This window comes from Apodemus sylvaticus, chromosome 11 (genome assembly GCF_947179515.1).
Source record: "Apodemus sylvaticus chromosome 11, mApoSyl1.1, whole genome shotgun sequence".
NCBI lineage: Eukaryota > Metazoa > Chordata > Mammalia > Rodentia > Muridae > Apodemus > Apodemus sylvaticus.
The window spans coordinates 28,659,994-28,677,928 of record NC_067482.1 but is presented as its reverse complement, the minus strand read 5'-3'; the positions used below and the strand labels follow the sequence as shown (position 1 = coordinate 28,677,928).

Below are 17,935 nucleotides of genomic sequence, written 5' to 3'. Positions count from 1 at the left end.
AACTATCCAGTCACGTGATGCCTCACTTCTGTTGTTCTAAAGTGTAGATTATGAATGGTAGCTTCTCACAGGCTTGTTTTCTGAGTCAGAGCAGTCTCTGCGTTGTATTCATAATATTGCTTAGATATGTGGGAAACTCCCACTGTATCTGTGTCATAGGATAACCTTTAAAAAATAGTTCTTGGACCGAATTAATACCAAAATCTATTACATGTTTACTCAGGTATAAATATGTGCAGATGCTCACTCTACAGAAGCAGCATTGTCCTACTGTACAGAGAGAGATTTTGATAGATCTCAATTTGAATCCAGGTCCTGTCACTCAACAACTACACAAAGTTGCCAGGAAACCCACATGAGATTTCATAAGCATGCAGGATTTAAACGTAGGAGAGCAGATTGACTTCTGTCAGCTCCCTAGTGAAGATGATTTTACCCACCCAACATATATTTGGAACATAATCAAAGCATATGTAAAATAATCATAAAGATAAGTATGGGTGCCCCCAAATAATGGAAGCATAAATATAGTATAAAAAATTTAGTGGTTTTGGCTTTCTGGGATCTAAGATGTAGCAGATAATTTTGAAAGAAAGTTCCTTAAAAATCTTATATTTTTCACTTATTATCATACATAATAAGGCCATTATGATTTCATGTTTATTAAAACACTTAATTTTCTCTATTTACAATAAGGATAATATCCTAAGAGAGAACCAGGAGATATAAGTGGATCAAATTACAGAAATAAATATCCCTCTTACATGGCTGATAGTCTATGGTTTCCCACTCTCAAGAGGCCATGCAGCCAAGTCCTACAAATGAATTTTGAAAGGAACTGGATAATTTCTTGATGCATCATAGTAGTGTTTCACTTTTAAGACTGTGTCTAATCAAATATGCTGCCACCTACTGCTCACCATGGGGATCAGGGAGAACGTCTTTCTACCCTGAGCATTGCATTGCGCAAGTAGCCAAAAGCCATGCTCAGCACTGGGATGGTTTTAGCTTTCTTGCTTCTTCTATTGGGCCCTCGGGAGGCTTGCTTTAGTAATGGACCTTGGATCCAAATGAGCACTTGGCAAGTGCAGTGCCCAAAGTGCCTTTGCAGTCAGCCAGAGCATTGTCTATTGAAATGAGCGTAATGCAAAAGAAACATTTGTAACAGGAGAACCGCAGAGAGAATAATGCTTTGAAGAGAGGGAAGAAGAAAATGGACAACTGGAAAAAAAAAAAACCTGTAGGTTTTCCCAGAGTAGAAAACAACATGTTGTCTGTAAAGTGAAATTTACATTAAGATTACATGGCTTTCTTTTCTGTCTTAAGTATTACATCTCTTAAAAAGCTCTTTATCCCAAATATGATTGTTGTATAATCCAGGATAGTAGTGCTTTACTAGAATTGTTTTATTCCCTCATTATTGTATTAAAAGCTTACATCAGATTGATAATTGTAGAAGCATAAAGCAGCTAATGACGGTGGACGTTCTTTTCAGTTCATGGGATGCTGTCTGGTGCTAGGGATCAAACTTAGGACCTTGCGTGTGCTAGACAAGCATTGTACTGCTGAGCAGAACTGAGGGCTCCTGCTTGCGTGACACAGACTGTCAATATGCAGCCCTTGCTGGCCTATAATTGTGTGATCAGGCCACTGCCTCCCAGGTCTAGAATCCCAGATCTGCACATAGCCCAAGGCCAGTTTTCATAGCAAAGAATTATAAACCTGAGACACGCAACAGGAGGACATGCGACAGTTCACTTCCTGATTATAGGATCATGATTTGCTTTCGTGTTTCTTAGTGTTAAAGTTAACCATTTATAATACCAGTCACTATAATTTTGATCATAATATACAAGTGTATTGTAAAACATTAATCACTGTAAAAATTGCCACTGTTTTCACACTTTTCTGTTTGTATATTCTACAAAACATTCATTAATGTTCCAAGTAATAATTGCTTAAGACAGGCTAGAGGAAAAAATAAAGAAAATATGTCAAATAATAAAAAATAATTGTTATTATTTGACTTATTTTTTTTTTTTACTATAAAGCTTTTTACTAGAGACGGTACTTAGATGAATTAAAAGGATTTTTTTGTTTTGTTGGGGGAAGCGGTAGGGAAGAAGGCTATGAAGACTCACTCAGTTTGGACAAAGTAATAAACACAACTAAGCACAATTCTCAACAAAGATAAAATGCTAAATTCAAGTAGCCACTCCAACTGATTCTTTTCGCACAGTATCCTTTCCAGGCTACACAGCACGCAGACGTTTATGTGCCATTTGATTAGGCTTGCTGTCTTCAGCAGAGATGGCACAGCAGCATCCGCTGAGACATTGTCACAACATCCTTTCCTCCTGGAAGATCAAGACTCTCTCATAACATGTGTTGTGAGCTGGAACCCCAACACACAACAGCGTTTCTGGGGATTCAGATATTTCTTTTGTCAGTATCTATCAATAAGACAAGTTTTTATATTTTTTTTTCACAAGCTCAAGGGACATTGTATATTTCACTAGTACTTAACTCTGCCAAAAGCTGGCATCCAACAGGGCCCATGGGATCCCAGCATAGTGGTTAGCAGAGAGGAGGCTGAGAGGCGAAGATAGATGGTTAAAATCCACAGTTACTCTGTTGAAATTCCAACAGAATTGGACAGTCTCCACTTGTAGGCATTTTTCAGTGACACAGTTCCAAGGAGAGAAATTCGATCTTGATTCTTGGAATTAGGATGTCTGTGTTGAGCTGATTTTTTTTTTCCTGTTTCACTATGACTACCTTGAAATAGAGTCATTTTCAAGGAAAGATGTTCATGTTCCCAGGTTATTACACTTGTGTTGTCTAGAGGTTTTCTTTAGTGATAAGCATAGATTAATCAGTCAGGTAGATTTTCTAGACTGATTATTGAGAGACATTTAGCTCTGCCATGTTACTCCATTGCCGTGGAGTCTTCCCATTTGTTGTTGACCCTCTGTCGTCTTCTGCTTCTTCCGTTCATCCTCTTAACCTAGAGGGCTGTTACCCTTGGTGAGGCTGAATTTGAAAGAAATAATTTCAACAAAACATGTGCTAGCATATAAGCCAGGCTTAGAGGCTGGAAACGCTCTTCGGTGGAGTCATCTGTCCAAAACAGAGGTAGGGATGTGGTGAGATGGAAATGGAGCAGAGGTGCTCTGTCCGATGGCCAAAGGCCCCATGTCAGAGAAGGAGACTACAGATAGGGGACTGTGACTCCGGCGTGATTTAAATAATGAGTCAAAAGATGAGAGAGTTTTCAGAATGACCTGAAGAAGCTTGCGGGGGGCGGGGGGGGGGGCCGCCAGGGGCGGGGGGGGGGGGGGGAGGGTTGAGCATGAAGTACATGCTGTACTTTAGAGAGTAACCAAAAACCATTCAAGAGTTTGAAAGGGAGAGTAACCCAGTCTAGTTTTTACTCTTAAGACATACCTCTGGGGAAAGGAAGAAAATGATTTGAGTTAATTTAAGGAAAAAAATAAAAAAGGAAACATTCCCATTACATGGTGGCTCCATTTCTAAAATGTTTTGCTGTGGTGAGATAGTCTTCCAAAAACCTGGCTTGTTTAATTAGAATACAGTGATATGCACACTGAATCGTTATTAAAAGATCTCCTTGAAAATTGTAAGGCTGGAGCCACCGTAAGTAAAACTCCTGTAGCAGTTTGCCATTGTCTTGTACCTAGGTACAGTCATGTACTTTTATGGAGAAAATTATTGCTGAACTAATCTCCCTCCTAGTTAAGTGCTAATTAAAATATCCTGTTTTAAACAAGGCATTCATCTCGAAAGCATTCTGCAGTGCCTGTATAATTCTCGAGAAGGAAGACAATTGAAAAACAATTTCTATTTTAAAACTATTTTTCCCTTCTAGCTCAAAGAGGTTCGCAAACAAGTTAATTTGAGCATAAGATTATTTAGCTAATAACAGGTAACTCTACAAGCCTCCATTTTTTTATGTGATCAAACTTAAAAAAGACAAAGAAGGAGCGAGGCTTTGTTTGAAATAAAAACTACAGCTCATTATCAATGAAAAGATTATAGTCCTTGTCAAAAAGCTTAACAGCTCTTCTAAGTGGTCCCTTCACAAGTACACATAAGAGTTGGTTTTATTTAAAATTAAAAAAAATGTCAGATTCACTTTTAACTATTTCCTTACTATTTCCCCAGGAGTAAGAAGTCAAATTTTCTATCATCCAAAAATTTTCTTTCACCTGAAAAAAAAATCAAAATATTCTTCTATTCCATTGACGTGATTTTTTTAAAAAAAAATGAGTAATACTGTTACATTCGTCATTTTAAATTTATTCTTACCTTCCAATGTTTTGATGTATTTCTGCTGATTTCTAAATCTATTTTTAGTCATAGATTAAACATTTTGAGATATTTTATTAAAAGTTACTTAATCTATAGCAGACATCGAAGTTAATGTCTATGTTTTATGAACCCTGAGTTCTTATATTAGAATAATAAGTATTGAAGGGTATGACCATTTTACTCTGCTGTGGCTGCTATCAGAAAAAGCCCTACTGTATCCATTCACCAGCAGTGATGGACTCCTAGTCTATCAGTGACTGGAGAAAGACAGGAAAGCCTGCAGGGGTTTCAGATAGAAGAAAGAGAAGACAATCTGCCAAGTTTTGCAATTTGGTGCACAGAGTGTCTCAGCCTGAAACAGTTGTAGGTATAGCAGCCTGCATTACCATTTCCCCCGCCCACTTTACTTTCATGTACAAAGAAGACAAAGAGAAAGCAGAAAACTAAGATGGTAAGGCACACCAAGAAACTGAGAAACATGACGTCAGAGAGCATGGCACTAGGAATCTACTATTACAGTGGTTTGATGTTCAAAGAGCAATCCCTTCTGCCTCTGCCATTCCAGTCCAGGGTGGTGAAGTTTTATGGATAGCAAATTCTCTCTCATGAATGTGCTCATCCCTTCTGCGGCAACTGAGACCTGACCTTCAGACTTGTATCGCTGTGCAGTTAGTTTATGAAAGAAAATAAGATTGTCATAAGAATCTCCAAAGTCTCTTAGTATGAGTTAGCCTGTACCAGGCTGGAGCTGATGTCTCATAGTCCCCTGTTAATAAGTGAAGTTAGTAATTCAGTGACAGAACTTTTTCTGAAGTGCTTACAGTTCACATTAATAACTCAGACCTGGTTGTTTTTTAAATCTGGGTCAGTTCCAAATGTAGACCATTAAGGTACTCAAATCAAATATAATAAGAGATTATAGTCAGGATTGCTCTCTTTGAGATTATAATACAAATACAATATTGTTCCTTCACTCTGCCCCCTTGTGTTTCCCCCAGATACTCCCCCATGCCCTCCCTTAAATTTGTGGCCTTTATTTTCGTTAATTGCATGAGTAAGGATTTTTGTTTCTGTTCTCTCCTTTTATTATTTTCCCTCTATTATATTTATATTAACTTATATTATCTAATACATTACACACATATAAAATTAATATATATCATATATTTATATATCATATTTAAATATGTAACATATATACATATGTATAAATGTAACAAAGACTTCCTTCTTTCTTACTTTTAAGAGTTCCTCCTTCTCCAAAAGAGAAGTAAGAACAACTTACTTGGTCCATATTGTTCCTGTGAACAAGAGTGAAAACACATACACACACACACACACAGAGGCAAGTAGGGGTGTGTGTGTGTGTGTGTGTGTGTGTGAGAGAGAGAGAGAGAGAGAGAGAGAGAGAGAGAGAGAGAGAGAGAGAGAGAGGGAGAGGGAGAGAGAGAGAGAAGATTTATTTTGCATCTATCTACCATCTACCATCTACCATCTATAGTCTATCATGGCCATCAGGGCATGACAAGGCATGGCTCTATCCGAGGCAGTGGGTGAATCAGAGAGCAGGTGCCCCCTCTGGCACCTGGCTGAGATATTATACATAGGTCTTCCCGCCTCACCTCCCCATCTACTGGCCCTTGTTCTTCTAGCTAGGCCTTACTTCCTAAGTGGACAATTTCTCAAGCCACCATCTGTGGACCAACTTTTCACAAATGAACTTGTGGTGAACTGTTCACATTCAAACCGCAGCATCTAATATGAATATAATATTTTATCTAAGTTTTCTCTATGCCTAGTTTGAAAATTGTAAGTAGAGGGTTTATGGTTTTAATTCTTTATTGTGAGAAAGGCTGAGAGCATTGAGACGCTTACAGAGTCTTATTGTGCCGCAATCTTGTTTTCTATGCTTATAGTTGAAAAAGAAAACCACCCAAAAAGCGTCTGTTTGGAGAAGTCAAATGGTTAGTACTTTAGTGGCATTCAGATGCCTTGGTACTGGCAAGTTTTTACCATGTCTAAAATGCAAATGAGGTCATGGATTTCTAGTCTCCTAATATTCTTTTATGTGTCAAATAAAACTGATTTCTGATCTTGGGACTTCCTGAGGTCATACTATGAGCAGGCAATGTAGGTGGATTTTTTTTTTGTTTTTTTTCTTTTGTTTTCCAATTGTGTTTCAGGGATTTCTACCACAGGACCCCTGGGTATGGGAAGCACGACCACCAGCACCACCCTCCGGACCACAACCTGGAACATCGGGAGGAGTACCACCCCATCCTTGCCCGGAAGAAGAAACCGCAGTACCAGCACGCCATCCCCAGCGGTAGAGGTGCCGGATGACGTTACCACACACCTGCCATCTGCAGCCTCCCAGATCCCAGCTATGGAAGAGAGCTGCGAGGCTGTGGAAGCCCGAGAAATCATGTGGTTTAAGACCCGACAGGGTCAAGTAGCAAAGCAGCCATGTCCTGCAGGAACCATAGGTAAGCCTGCCCCAGCCAGCCTAGCCCAGGACTTCCGCGATTCTGTTTGCCTTCTTTCACATTAAGTTCGTTTCCTTTTCGTTTGTTTCTCCTTTCCTGTTTTCTCCTATCCTCTTCTTTGTTTCGGTTTTGTTGTTACCATCCATTTTATTTATTAACAATTGATTATGCTATGAACTCCACCAAATGAGTGCTCCATGGTCAGCCTTTGGTAAGAGGATCTGCAGAAGTCACAGGTGGGAATGCTTTTGAGTAATAGGTTTCCTTTAGTGCTTGAAGTCAGTCAGCTGTTGTTCCACAGAGCCAGATGTTCCCTGCAACATCTCTGTACTGTCCTTAGATTGCTTTATTTTGTCTTGTGTTTCTCAACAGTGGGTAGAAATTAATAGTGAAACTGAGGTGTGCAGGCTTCTACATAACATGATGATCAGTGATCTATATCTTACATTTTAAAAAGGAGAAAAGCATGAATTATCTTTTATGTAGTTGTTCTCTGGTAACCAAAGGTACTCAACGTGGTCATGAGGCGTCTGGTGGGAGCCATCTCCTACTGAAAAGCATTGAACTAAGTAAGAACAATCTATCCCACTTCTTCCAGGACATAATTAAGAAATAGATGCCCATGAACCTATTTTTATTTCTGCCATATTTATTATATACCAAGGTACAGTCATAGTTACCATTTTAAGAAAAATACTCTACTTTTCTTGTCATTTGCATTGAACTTCATAATATTTGACATTCCAATAAATATTTGCATATTATTCCTCAAATATATCATATATCATATTATATATTATATATTATATATTATATATTATATATTATATATTATACATTATACATTATACATTATATATTATATAATGTATTGTGTATTACGTAATTTATATTTGATATACATACATGTGTTCTTATGGGCTGTTTTGGGGCATTACTCCTTTGATTCCTTTAACTGTGGATATGTAACTTTAGAGTCCATAATACAGAGTGCTGGGAACACCAGAAATGGCCTTTTTTTTTTTTTTTTATCAGTGCCCATCTTAGCAAAGTGCTTAAAACTTTAGCACCCTTCTTTCTCTCTCTGAAAAGGAAGGGGAATACTTGTTTCTAATGTTTTCTGTTGCACTGGAATCAGAAAGACACATAGACTTCCTTCATTCTTACTTCTAAGGTCAGTTCGTCTTTCTCCAAGAGAGAAGTGAGAGCAATCTCTGGCTGTTCTAGACAGTTGTGGCGAGCATGAGTGAAAACCATTATTTGAAAACAAGTGCGTTACACCACAGAAACAGATCATCACCGTCCTGTGAAACTCGAGGAAGACTATCAGTGTAGCCCTTTGAAGTTCTCCCAGGCCGTAAAGGGTCCTGTCAGTGTACCCATGCCCTGATTTCGCAGATCTCTGCTTTCTTGTAAGGCCCCAAGGCCATGTTCTCCTGGAATTTTGGTCTTAGCTTCCTCACTTTAACTACAGCAATATTTGGATCCATCCTCTATTCCACCGGGGTTGCTTTCCTGAAACCTGAATCTAACCACTCTTTTCTTCTTGAAAATCTTCACTAATTTCTAGCATAATAGATCAAGGACCTTTATGACCCAGCCTTTCCAGGTTCATTAAATAAAACTTCAAGCAGCAGAAGCCCCATTCACAAGTCTTGATTGACATCTCCCAAAGGTGACACATTTCTCTACTTGAGTTTCCCACCTAGTTTCCCTGAAATCCCGTATTGCTAATATTATCCTACCCTGATGAACAGAACACAAGGTCCACTCAAACAAGCTCTCCATGGTCTTAATTCATGAAATTCTTCCCCACACCCATGATAGTTGCCAACAAATTCTTAAAAATGCTGAATTCTTTTAATTTTTTTTAAGCATTTGTCCAGTTTCATTTACTTTCAAAGCATTGTCTCTGGAGCCTAACAGATACTATCTCAATACAATTACCTAATTCTTAAATATGCACATATATATGCATATACATACGTACATGAAGTGACTCTAAGAAGTATGATTTGAGTATTTGAAACAGGAACGTTTCTTTCTGTCTGTAGGTGTATCAACTTACCTATGTCTTGCTCCTGATGGAATCTGGGATCCCCAAGGACCAGATCTCAGCAACTGCTCTTCTCCTTGGGTCAATCACATAACGCAGAAGGTAAATAAGAAGCCCATAAGGGAAGCTTAGCAGGGTCTATCTCTTTGTTGTTGCTTCCTTGTACTGAAAAACAAAGAGAATACTTTAAAAATTAATCTGTAATAGAACATTTTAATGGAATTTTATTTTAATAGAATTTAAAATTAAAAGACAACCTTTAATACATGAAATGCTAATTCCAAGGTTTTGTTGTTTTTAAATTGAATATATATGAATATATACTAAGTTGGGCATTATTATTTATAGTAAGTTTATTATTAATCACATTTCTATCATACTTTAAGCAACATCTTGTATGTTTAATGAACATCCAAGAGGCGTTTCCGATCAAGCAAGAAAAAAAATAAGCTTATTGCATATGGATTTCTTCTCTGGAAATAATAAAATAATACAGGAAATTCTACCTCTTGAGTCTTGAGCAGCTTGTAGAATGTTGTGTAACCTAGTCATTTATCAGTGCTAAAAGTACACACGTGTGTGATGACATCTTCAGACACAAATTTGGGCTTATTCAGTTGCAATATGTTGAACATTTTTAGTATTAATGCACTGTGGGGCTTTGAATTGATTTCATTACAAACAGAGACCAGATGTGCATTTATGCCAAAAGGGCTATGGGATGGATCTTTATTACAGCAATTTATGTGGATTTATGCACTTCTGAAATGCAGAGTCCAGCTATAGCACATTAGCCATGCTGTGAAATTTCTGAAAGATATTTTTTTTGGCCTGAGAAATAATACAAATGATGGTCTTCCTAAAAGCCTGCCTGGGCCATTTACTCTTTTCTGTATTTGTTTTTAACCAGGCTTATCCTCAATAATATTCTGTATAATAATCCATAAATACCTACCCAGTAGATCATTTACCGAATGAGCTAAAACTATCTGTGCACCGTCGATCAAGGAAGAGCTGTGGTTTTTACTGACTCTGTGGCTCTCCTACATATGCATCTCCAGACTTGCTGCCGTTCATAATGAGGCTTCTCCAATTTCGGCACTGTTTCTGCCACAGCTTTTATGTCCTTTGATTTTATTACAATGTAGCTCAGACCCTGGGGCAAATAACTCTCCCTGGATGTGATCAGACTAAGAGATCAGCAGCGTATCTTTTTACATTAGCAACTTTAAAAAAAAAAGTTCCCTAGATACTTAGCCCAGGGGTTAATATAAATTCAATAATAATTCACCTAGAAAGCTGAGTGTTTTCATGATAATTTCTGAATATGCTTGGGCTATTTCATTGCAGAAATTACCGGGTGACTTGAACTGATAATGATAGTTAATTCCCTCCTTTCCTCTACAGCACTGCTAATCTTAGGACAAAAGAGATAATTCCTTTTAAAGACCAGACAGCTGTTGCCCATTTGATTCATGGAGGAGATGTTTTGTTTTATAATAAATTGGTCTTGCTCTTCCAAAGCATTTCTGCTTAATCCTTATGAGTCTATAAAGTTTGGATATATTATAATTACATTTAAATTAAAGAATTTAGCCAACTGGAATTTATAACCATGATGTAAGTTTATAAAGGGCTCAGAAAAAGCTTTTGAGCTCTCTCCATCATTCTTTAACAGAGAAGACTCAGGGAAGCCATACCTTTAGGACACTCTACTTACCCACATACTGGCTAACCTGTGATTCAACCGGTCTCACTTTGACAGCCACATGCACTCACTAGCAAGCTCTCTTCACGTTGTCCACTCTTCTCCTTTCCTTCCTCCCTCCCTCCCTCCCTTCCTTCCTTTCTCCCTACCTTCCTTCCTTCCTGGCTATGTCTGTTAGATCTGCTTTCTGAATATGAATGAGATTGAGTTCTTCTTCCAGCTCCTGCCTCTCCATGCATGTTTCTTCCCCACTTCTCTTGCTCTGTTGTCACCTTTGCCATGGCCTTTCCCTTGTTCTTTCAACTTCATCAGTATATAAGTAAACTACTTATATAGTCACCTGCTCCCCTACTTTTTCCTCTGTGTTTTTCCCAACCATGTTAAAAGACTGAAGAAAAAAATATGTATATATATATATGTATGTATGCATGTATGTATATGTATGTATGTATGTATGTAATGACATATTGCTCTCTCATTTCCTTGAAACACAGTAGTACCTACCTGTATGAGTGGATATTCCCTGAAGTGTGATGCCTCCCTGTCTTACCTTATTTGATTATCATTACATATTCATAGACTATGTGGCTTTTTCCCCCCTTTATCGTTTTGAAGTCTGGAAAGTCTAACATAGGGTTGACAGCAGATTCAGTTTCCAGGAAGGCCAGTACTTATGTTCAGGCAGCTGTTTAATACTACTTTTATAAAAGTACCAATCCCATCTATGAAGGGTTTACCCTCAATACCTAATATTCTCCCAAAGCTCAATTTTAATCACATTGGCTTCATCTGATACATGTTATTCTTCAGTGCCTACATTGAAGCGATAACTCCACCCCCTCCACGGCTTCATAGGACTGCTAAGGAACACTTGGGGACTTGGCCAAAGTGCTTTATAGCTGAACTCTAGTAGACAAGACATTAATATCTCTATCAATCTTCCCATATGTAAAATAGAATAGATCCTTAATTTGAATAGGAATATGTACTTGCTATTTATTAGCACTATTATAGATTTCAAATATACAATTTAAAATATAGGAAGCTTTATTTAGATGGATAAAGCAAACTTAATATTTGCACTAAAAAAATGAATTATGCTATCCTCCCAACAGTCAGTCTAGAGGGAAGAAGACAGGCAACAAATAATAGTGGTTGGGACATTCAAATGAATTTGGGCTACTTATATATTGATGAAGTTAAAAAGCAAATTTTATGTGACATTAGACGTTAGATTACATTTCACTAAAGAGAATTATTTTATAAACTTAGAAAGAAATTTGTTATAAACAAACTAGCTAGGATTCTTCCGTAATAACTATTTTTAATAAAAAGAAGTACATCTTGTGCAGAAAAGGGTAGGAATTTACACTCATTGGATTTTTATTCCAATGGGGACAGGAACACATTTAAAAAGAAACCCTCATGAATATGGGAGATGGCTAAATGTAGGGATAAAAGGTTGAACAAAATAATAAAAAGAAGTTAAATATGTAGAGACTTATAGATTAGTAGATCTTCAAATTGGCTTAAAAATACTTTTCAGTATTACTGAATAGAAACATGCTGTGCCAGAACCCAGCACACTGAACTATATATGACACCAAATTCTGTTCTCTTACCCACTTTATGAATGACTACAAAATTATCTCTGGCATCAACTTGGACTCCATATTGAACTCAGCATTTCAAAAGTGGAATTTTTATTTTTTTTATTTTGCATATGTTTAGAGTGTGTTTTATCGTATTATCTTACCAGTTGAGTATTTCCATTTTGGTCTTTAATATTGATCCTTCTGAACAGCTCCCATATTCTATGTATGCTGAGTGAAGAATGCTTCCCCCTGCTTGGCCTGCTCCAGCAATTATGTGAAAAAGATCTGGCGGAATTGTCACAGGCAGTGGTTTTGTTTTCTTCATGACAAGTTCAAGTCCCCTTTATTTTGTTTCTATATAACCTACTGGCAGATTCTGAGATAATGTGGTATTTTTCCTGGGTTTTCTGAAGATGTTTTATAGAGTTTTAGACATAATTTTAGCACTGCATAATACAAAATAATCCAGTTATTTCCCCCAGAATACCAGGTTGAATTCTGCTCTGTTTCTTACAGGTCTTATTTTAAGGTTCTTTGATTAAAAATAGTATGCATGTAAATAGTTCTTTTAATCTTATCAGAGATTCTGGGATGTATTGGCCACAATTCTCTAGGTACAGAACTAAGAGAATAATCATATGTACTAAAAAGAGATGTAGTAGATTGGCTTACACATTAGGGAATTTGCAGTCCAGCAATGGCTGTCTACACACAGAGAAGGATTGAGACCTCGGTAACTGCTTAGTCTGTCAGGCTGACATAAAATGTCTGAGGCTGGATGATTCAGCAACCACAAATTGGAGCTAAATGTCTGGGAGATTCCTGGAGAGCTACTGCTCTCTAATCCACATTTGAAAGACAAAGAAGCTAGGTCCCAGTGTCAGAAGTGTGGCCACCATAGTTGTAACAACAGCATAGATTTACTCACTGGTGGGACAGAAGTTGGGCAGGCAAAAGCAACATTGCTTTATCCTTGGAATTCTTTGTTTCTGGGCACCATGAACAGGCTGACACACCTTCCCAGAGTAATGTCTATTAGTTGATTGCAGATTCAATCACAACAGTTCATCGTTTCTGAAACTTTACTTAATTTACTTCCATTTCTTTTTTCTTTCTTTTTCTTTCTTTCTTTTTTCTTCTTCTTCTTCTTCTTTTTTTTTTTTTTTTTTTGGATTTGTTTTTTTTCGACACAGGGTTTCTCTGTATAGCCCTGGCTATACTGGAACTCAATCTGTAGACCAGGCTGGCCTCAAACTCAGAAATCCACCTGCCTCTGCCTCCCAAGTGCTAGGATTACAGGCGCGTGCTACCACGCCCAGCTCCATTTCTTACATAAGTACATTTTGTTCACATATTCTCTTGGCTCAGATATTATACATTAGAATAGGTAAAGCACTCAAAGAAACAGAACCTTACCTGTATGGTAATGTAGTAAGTAATTTCTACATATTTTTAACTCCTCATCAATGGTTGATAAAGCTCATAAAAATCTCAAAGATGATTTAAAGTTTAATTAAAAATTATTTTTGGTTGTGTCAAAACTTAAAAGGGTACAGTGTATCAGCACAGTATCTCTTTGCAATAGCAGCTGGCCTCCTCTCCACGGATTAAGTCCTGTGCATAATCCTACCACATGAATACAGGCATTAATTTAATAATCCTATAAAACTCATGAAATTTCTCAGTATGTACGTGTGTGTATATATATATATACACGTGTGTATATATATATATATATATATATGAAATAACTTTATTAGCAGTTAATGAAAAATACCTAAGAGGAATTTTAAGTGAGGAAAAGGTTTATTTCAAATATGCCTCTGCAACAAACAAACAAACAAACAAAAACTTGAAGCAGCTTAAAAATCTGTATGTGTTTTAATATAGAATTTAATCATTGTAAGTCACAATAACTAGAGAGAAAATTACGGTTATCAGAGAGATCTTTCAGATGCCAGTAGAGAGAATCTGAGCGGAGAGACGGTCCCCAGGAAAACATGGTTGTGGTCATGAAACTGAGCTCAGGCTGTGGGAACAGTGGGAAAGCCCAGGCTATGGTGTCCCCATCCAGTTCTGTCAAACAGAGCCTGGGAGGAGCACATCCCTTACCTCCCACTCCAGATGCAGTAATTAAGAGACCTGAAAGTGCCTATAGAAAGTCCTCCTCAGCCAGTTCTCCTTCCCCACGCCCCAAGCCTTTCCCATACCCAGGTCACCCTGGCTCCTTTCTTCTGTATGTTTTAAGGTGTCATCATTCACGTGCAAATCTGGATAGCACCTTCCCATTTCCTTCAACCTTTGCATGAACAAGGGCTGTTTCTTTCACTTAGAGAGCTCTTCTCCAGCTGTCTAAACTCCAGCTGTGGAACCCTACGTGCAGCCAACCTTAGGGCTCTGTGCTCCTCCTTCCCACCAACTGAGCCTTCTGCCTGGAATTCAGCACCTGCCTCTATTTCTAATCTCTTCCTCTCCACTGCATTTCAGACTAAATTGTCCTCAGAGAAGCATTTCCCAAATTATTTCATAATCTCACACATTCCAGGTAAAATCCTTACTAACAGTTCTACTTCACATGGTTTCTTCAGTCCATCCAATAAAACGAAGGATGTGTAGAGATACGTTTTAATAACTTTCTGCTACTAGTAATTAAGACATTTATGCAAATAATCTTTTTCACTACTGTATTTACAGATCTTAACACAGTGGCACAGAAATTTGAATCATGGGGCAAAGGGTGAAGTTCAGTGAGAGGGTAAGGACTAAGGCACAATGAGGCCTAGTGATACAGCCCCTCCATCTATTATATAGTACACTGATTAATGTGCTGAATAAAGAGCAAATGTGAGTATAGGTTAAATGAGCTATTGCTCAAATGATGTATTCATGATATAAAACTGGTAGACACATCAATCAATACATAGATAAATGATAGATACAAAGATAAATAAACAGATTGATAGAGTTAGGCATATTTTCCTACCTAAAAAATAAAATAAAAAATAAAAATTAGCTTTAAGTATTCATGCACATATGCAATTTATACTAGGCAGAAATTTTTACCAGAGTAAGCCCAGGAAGCTTGTCTTGGGAACCAGTGCCCTAGAGAGCGTGTCAGAAATAAAGCCTCCACCAGTGGAGGAGGATTTTCCAATCCAAGAATGGAAAAGAGGAAAGACTCAACCAATTAGCTTCTTAACTCCTGGTGGAGTGGTTAGTGATTGAGGCACGCATTGAGTCATCTTCGTCAGTCATGGTGATAAAATATCTGACAAAAACAACCTAAAGGAGCAAAGATTTATATGTGCTATACATACATACATATATGTATATATACATATATATAATAATGTATATTATATACATGTATGTACATAATCTTCTTCAGCACTCCCGTCTCACCAAGTAACACTAGACTTATTTTTTAAGGTTTCGCATTGCCTCTGATTATTCTTCTTCCTTTCCACAGATTTTTTTTTTACTCCCTGTGCTGTATTCCCATGATACATCATAAACATTTGTGGTATTATTCTTGCATTGCTCAAATAGTATTATCTACTTTCATGTACCTTACTCCTGTTTGTGACCTTTTCTCCCCTCGTTGCTGTGGCCAGATACCTTACAATAAACAACCTCAGGGAAGAAAGGTTTATTTTGGCTCAGGTTGGGAGTAGGCTCCATTGTGGTGGGGGAGGAATGATGGAGGGCAGAATCATGGTGGTAGGCTCAAGCAAGCAGAACACAGAGTAAGCAGGTACCAGGATTGAGTTTTCAAACATTAATGCCTCCCCCAATAACCCAATCCTCCCATCAAAGAACATGTCCTAACGGTACTTCAGTGTCCCAAGACGAGCCAACTGTAGAGGGCTACGTGGTAAGGGACATTTCACATTCAGACCTTAGCCTAAAGATCCCAAGTAATAGAAGGTAAGGTGCTCAAAGGCAAATGAGCCATCTTCCATTTGTCAGGGACTGTGTGTTTGTGTGTGTGTGTGTGTGTGTGATTTATTCAGTTTTAAGGCTCAGTGAGACAAGAGACAGAATTGTTACAGGAATTTTTAGTTAATTTAACTGTTTTTGCACATACTTTTTTTCCCCCTCACAACTTCCATAGCTTTTAGTCTCAGTGTTCATGTGTGTAGTGGGATTTTTTTCTCTTCATAAATGAAGAATTCTGGGTATACCTTTTTGTTTGTTTAAGTTTTGGTAGGGTTTCTCTGTATAGCCCCACCCCCGCCCCATGGTCCTGGAGCATGCCGTGACCCCTCCATTTTGCCTCTCTAGTGCTAGGATTATAGGTGCATACCGCCTCGCCCAGGTTAAGCCAATACTTCATGAAAGCTAAATATGGTTACTGTTCTGAAAATAATCCATTAGTGATTCAGTGGCTCCCAGGATAGCATTGCTGTGTTATCAGTATGTATATAAACAGCAGGATCATTCATCATCAGCCTTGGATTAATAATCTTGTTTTAATGTTTTACAACTATACATGAAAAAAAATTAAATATTTACATATAAACCTTAACCCTTTTTTCATTTTATTCTCAAACCTAATGATATAATAATATGGAAGTGTATGTTTGCACCTCCAAAGAAAATTAACAGGTATTTTAAATATAAAGATATGAAAGAAATTTATGAACCCATCGTTATACTTGGTGCACTCTATTTCTGTATATTTTATTTTATGTAATAATTTCTGCAAAATACTGATTATTAACTTTAGCAATAACCTTACTAGTAACAATATCTAATGTCTTTATATATGTTAATAGCATTTATATATTATATATGTTTATATTCATAAAATAATATGTTAATTACATATGTATAATGTATTTTTTAAACTTAAATATCAATAATAAGGACTTTCCTATTATTTCTGAATTGTCAAGCTTTAGTATATTTTAGTATATTCATATTGATATATACATAAGCACAAAAATTGTGATATATATATGCATATTTGCAATGTTTTATAAGTGATATGCTTCTAGAAGTATATCTTAAAGACTAATGTCAACAGCATTAATCGCCTTCATAATTTTAAACTGTTGACACTGTACATTATAATTGATTGGTTCTAAAAAGTTATAATTTCTTTTGATTTTAGTCACAATCTTAATTGGATGTCTTTGAATGTTTATGTTTTTGACATCTAGAGACTATTTCTTATTTCCAATAGTAGTAGAATCAGCATCAATATTTTGCTCTATACATTGGATGAGAGTTACATTCATTTTCATAACCTTACCAGTGCTTGCTATTATTACATTTCAAATTAGATTTTTATATATGTCTTTGTGTGTGTGTGTGTGTGTGTGTGTGTCTGATTGTAAATTATGTAGATGTTCCAATCACTCCAATTTATTTTTTTAAGGTTTGTTGTCATTTTGTTTTTGATAGTCTGGTCCTTCTGTGCACATGAAGCATCCCTGAATGGACTCTGTCTCACTAACTGCTCTAATCTATTTGGTTCATCCTGAATAATCATTGGGAGATAATTTATAAAGATTTTTGGTTGTCTGATTGTTTATAATCTATACTTCCAGCCTTATATAACACAGCAGAATAAGAAAACTAATTAAATAATTAAATTATTAAAACTAATTTAAATAATAATACACACATATTTAAATAGTGAGGGATATGTTACAGTTTAGAAAGATACATAGAAGACTCTCCCTGGAAAGTGGAATCTGTAGAGAAAGATTTGCACTATATTCTTCTTTATTGTGAAAATGAGCTATAAGAC

At 36.9% G+C, this 17,935-nt stretch overlaps 1 protein-coding gene across 1 annotated transcript in view; it reads left to right on the top strand.

The window, feature by feature from the left end:
- Adgrl3 (adhesion G protein-coupled receptor L3) overlaps positions 1 to 17,935 on the top strand; it is a 465,758-nt gene that overhangs the window by 307,472 nt on the left and 140,351 nt on the right. Inside the window, exons 7-8 of the mRNA XM_052199002.1 lie at positions 6,516 to 6,818; positions 8,873 to 8,976. Coding sequence (XP_052054962.1) covers positions 6,516 to 6,818; positions 8,873 to 8,976 — 407 coding nt within the window. The remainder of the gene's footprint in view (positions 1 to 6,515; positions 6,819 to 8,872; positions 8,977 to 17,935) is intronic.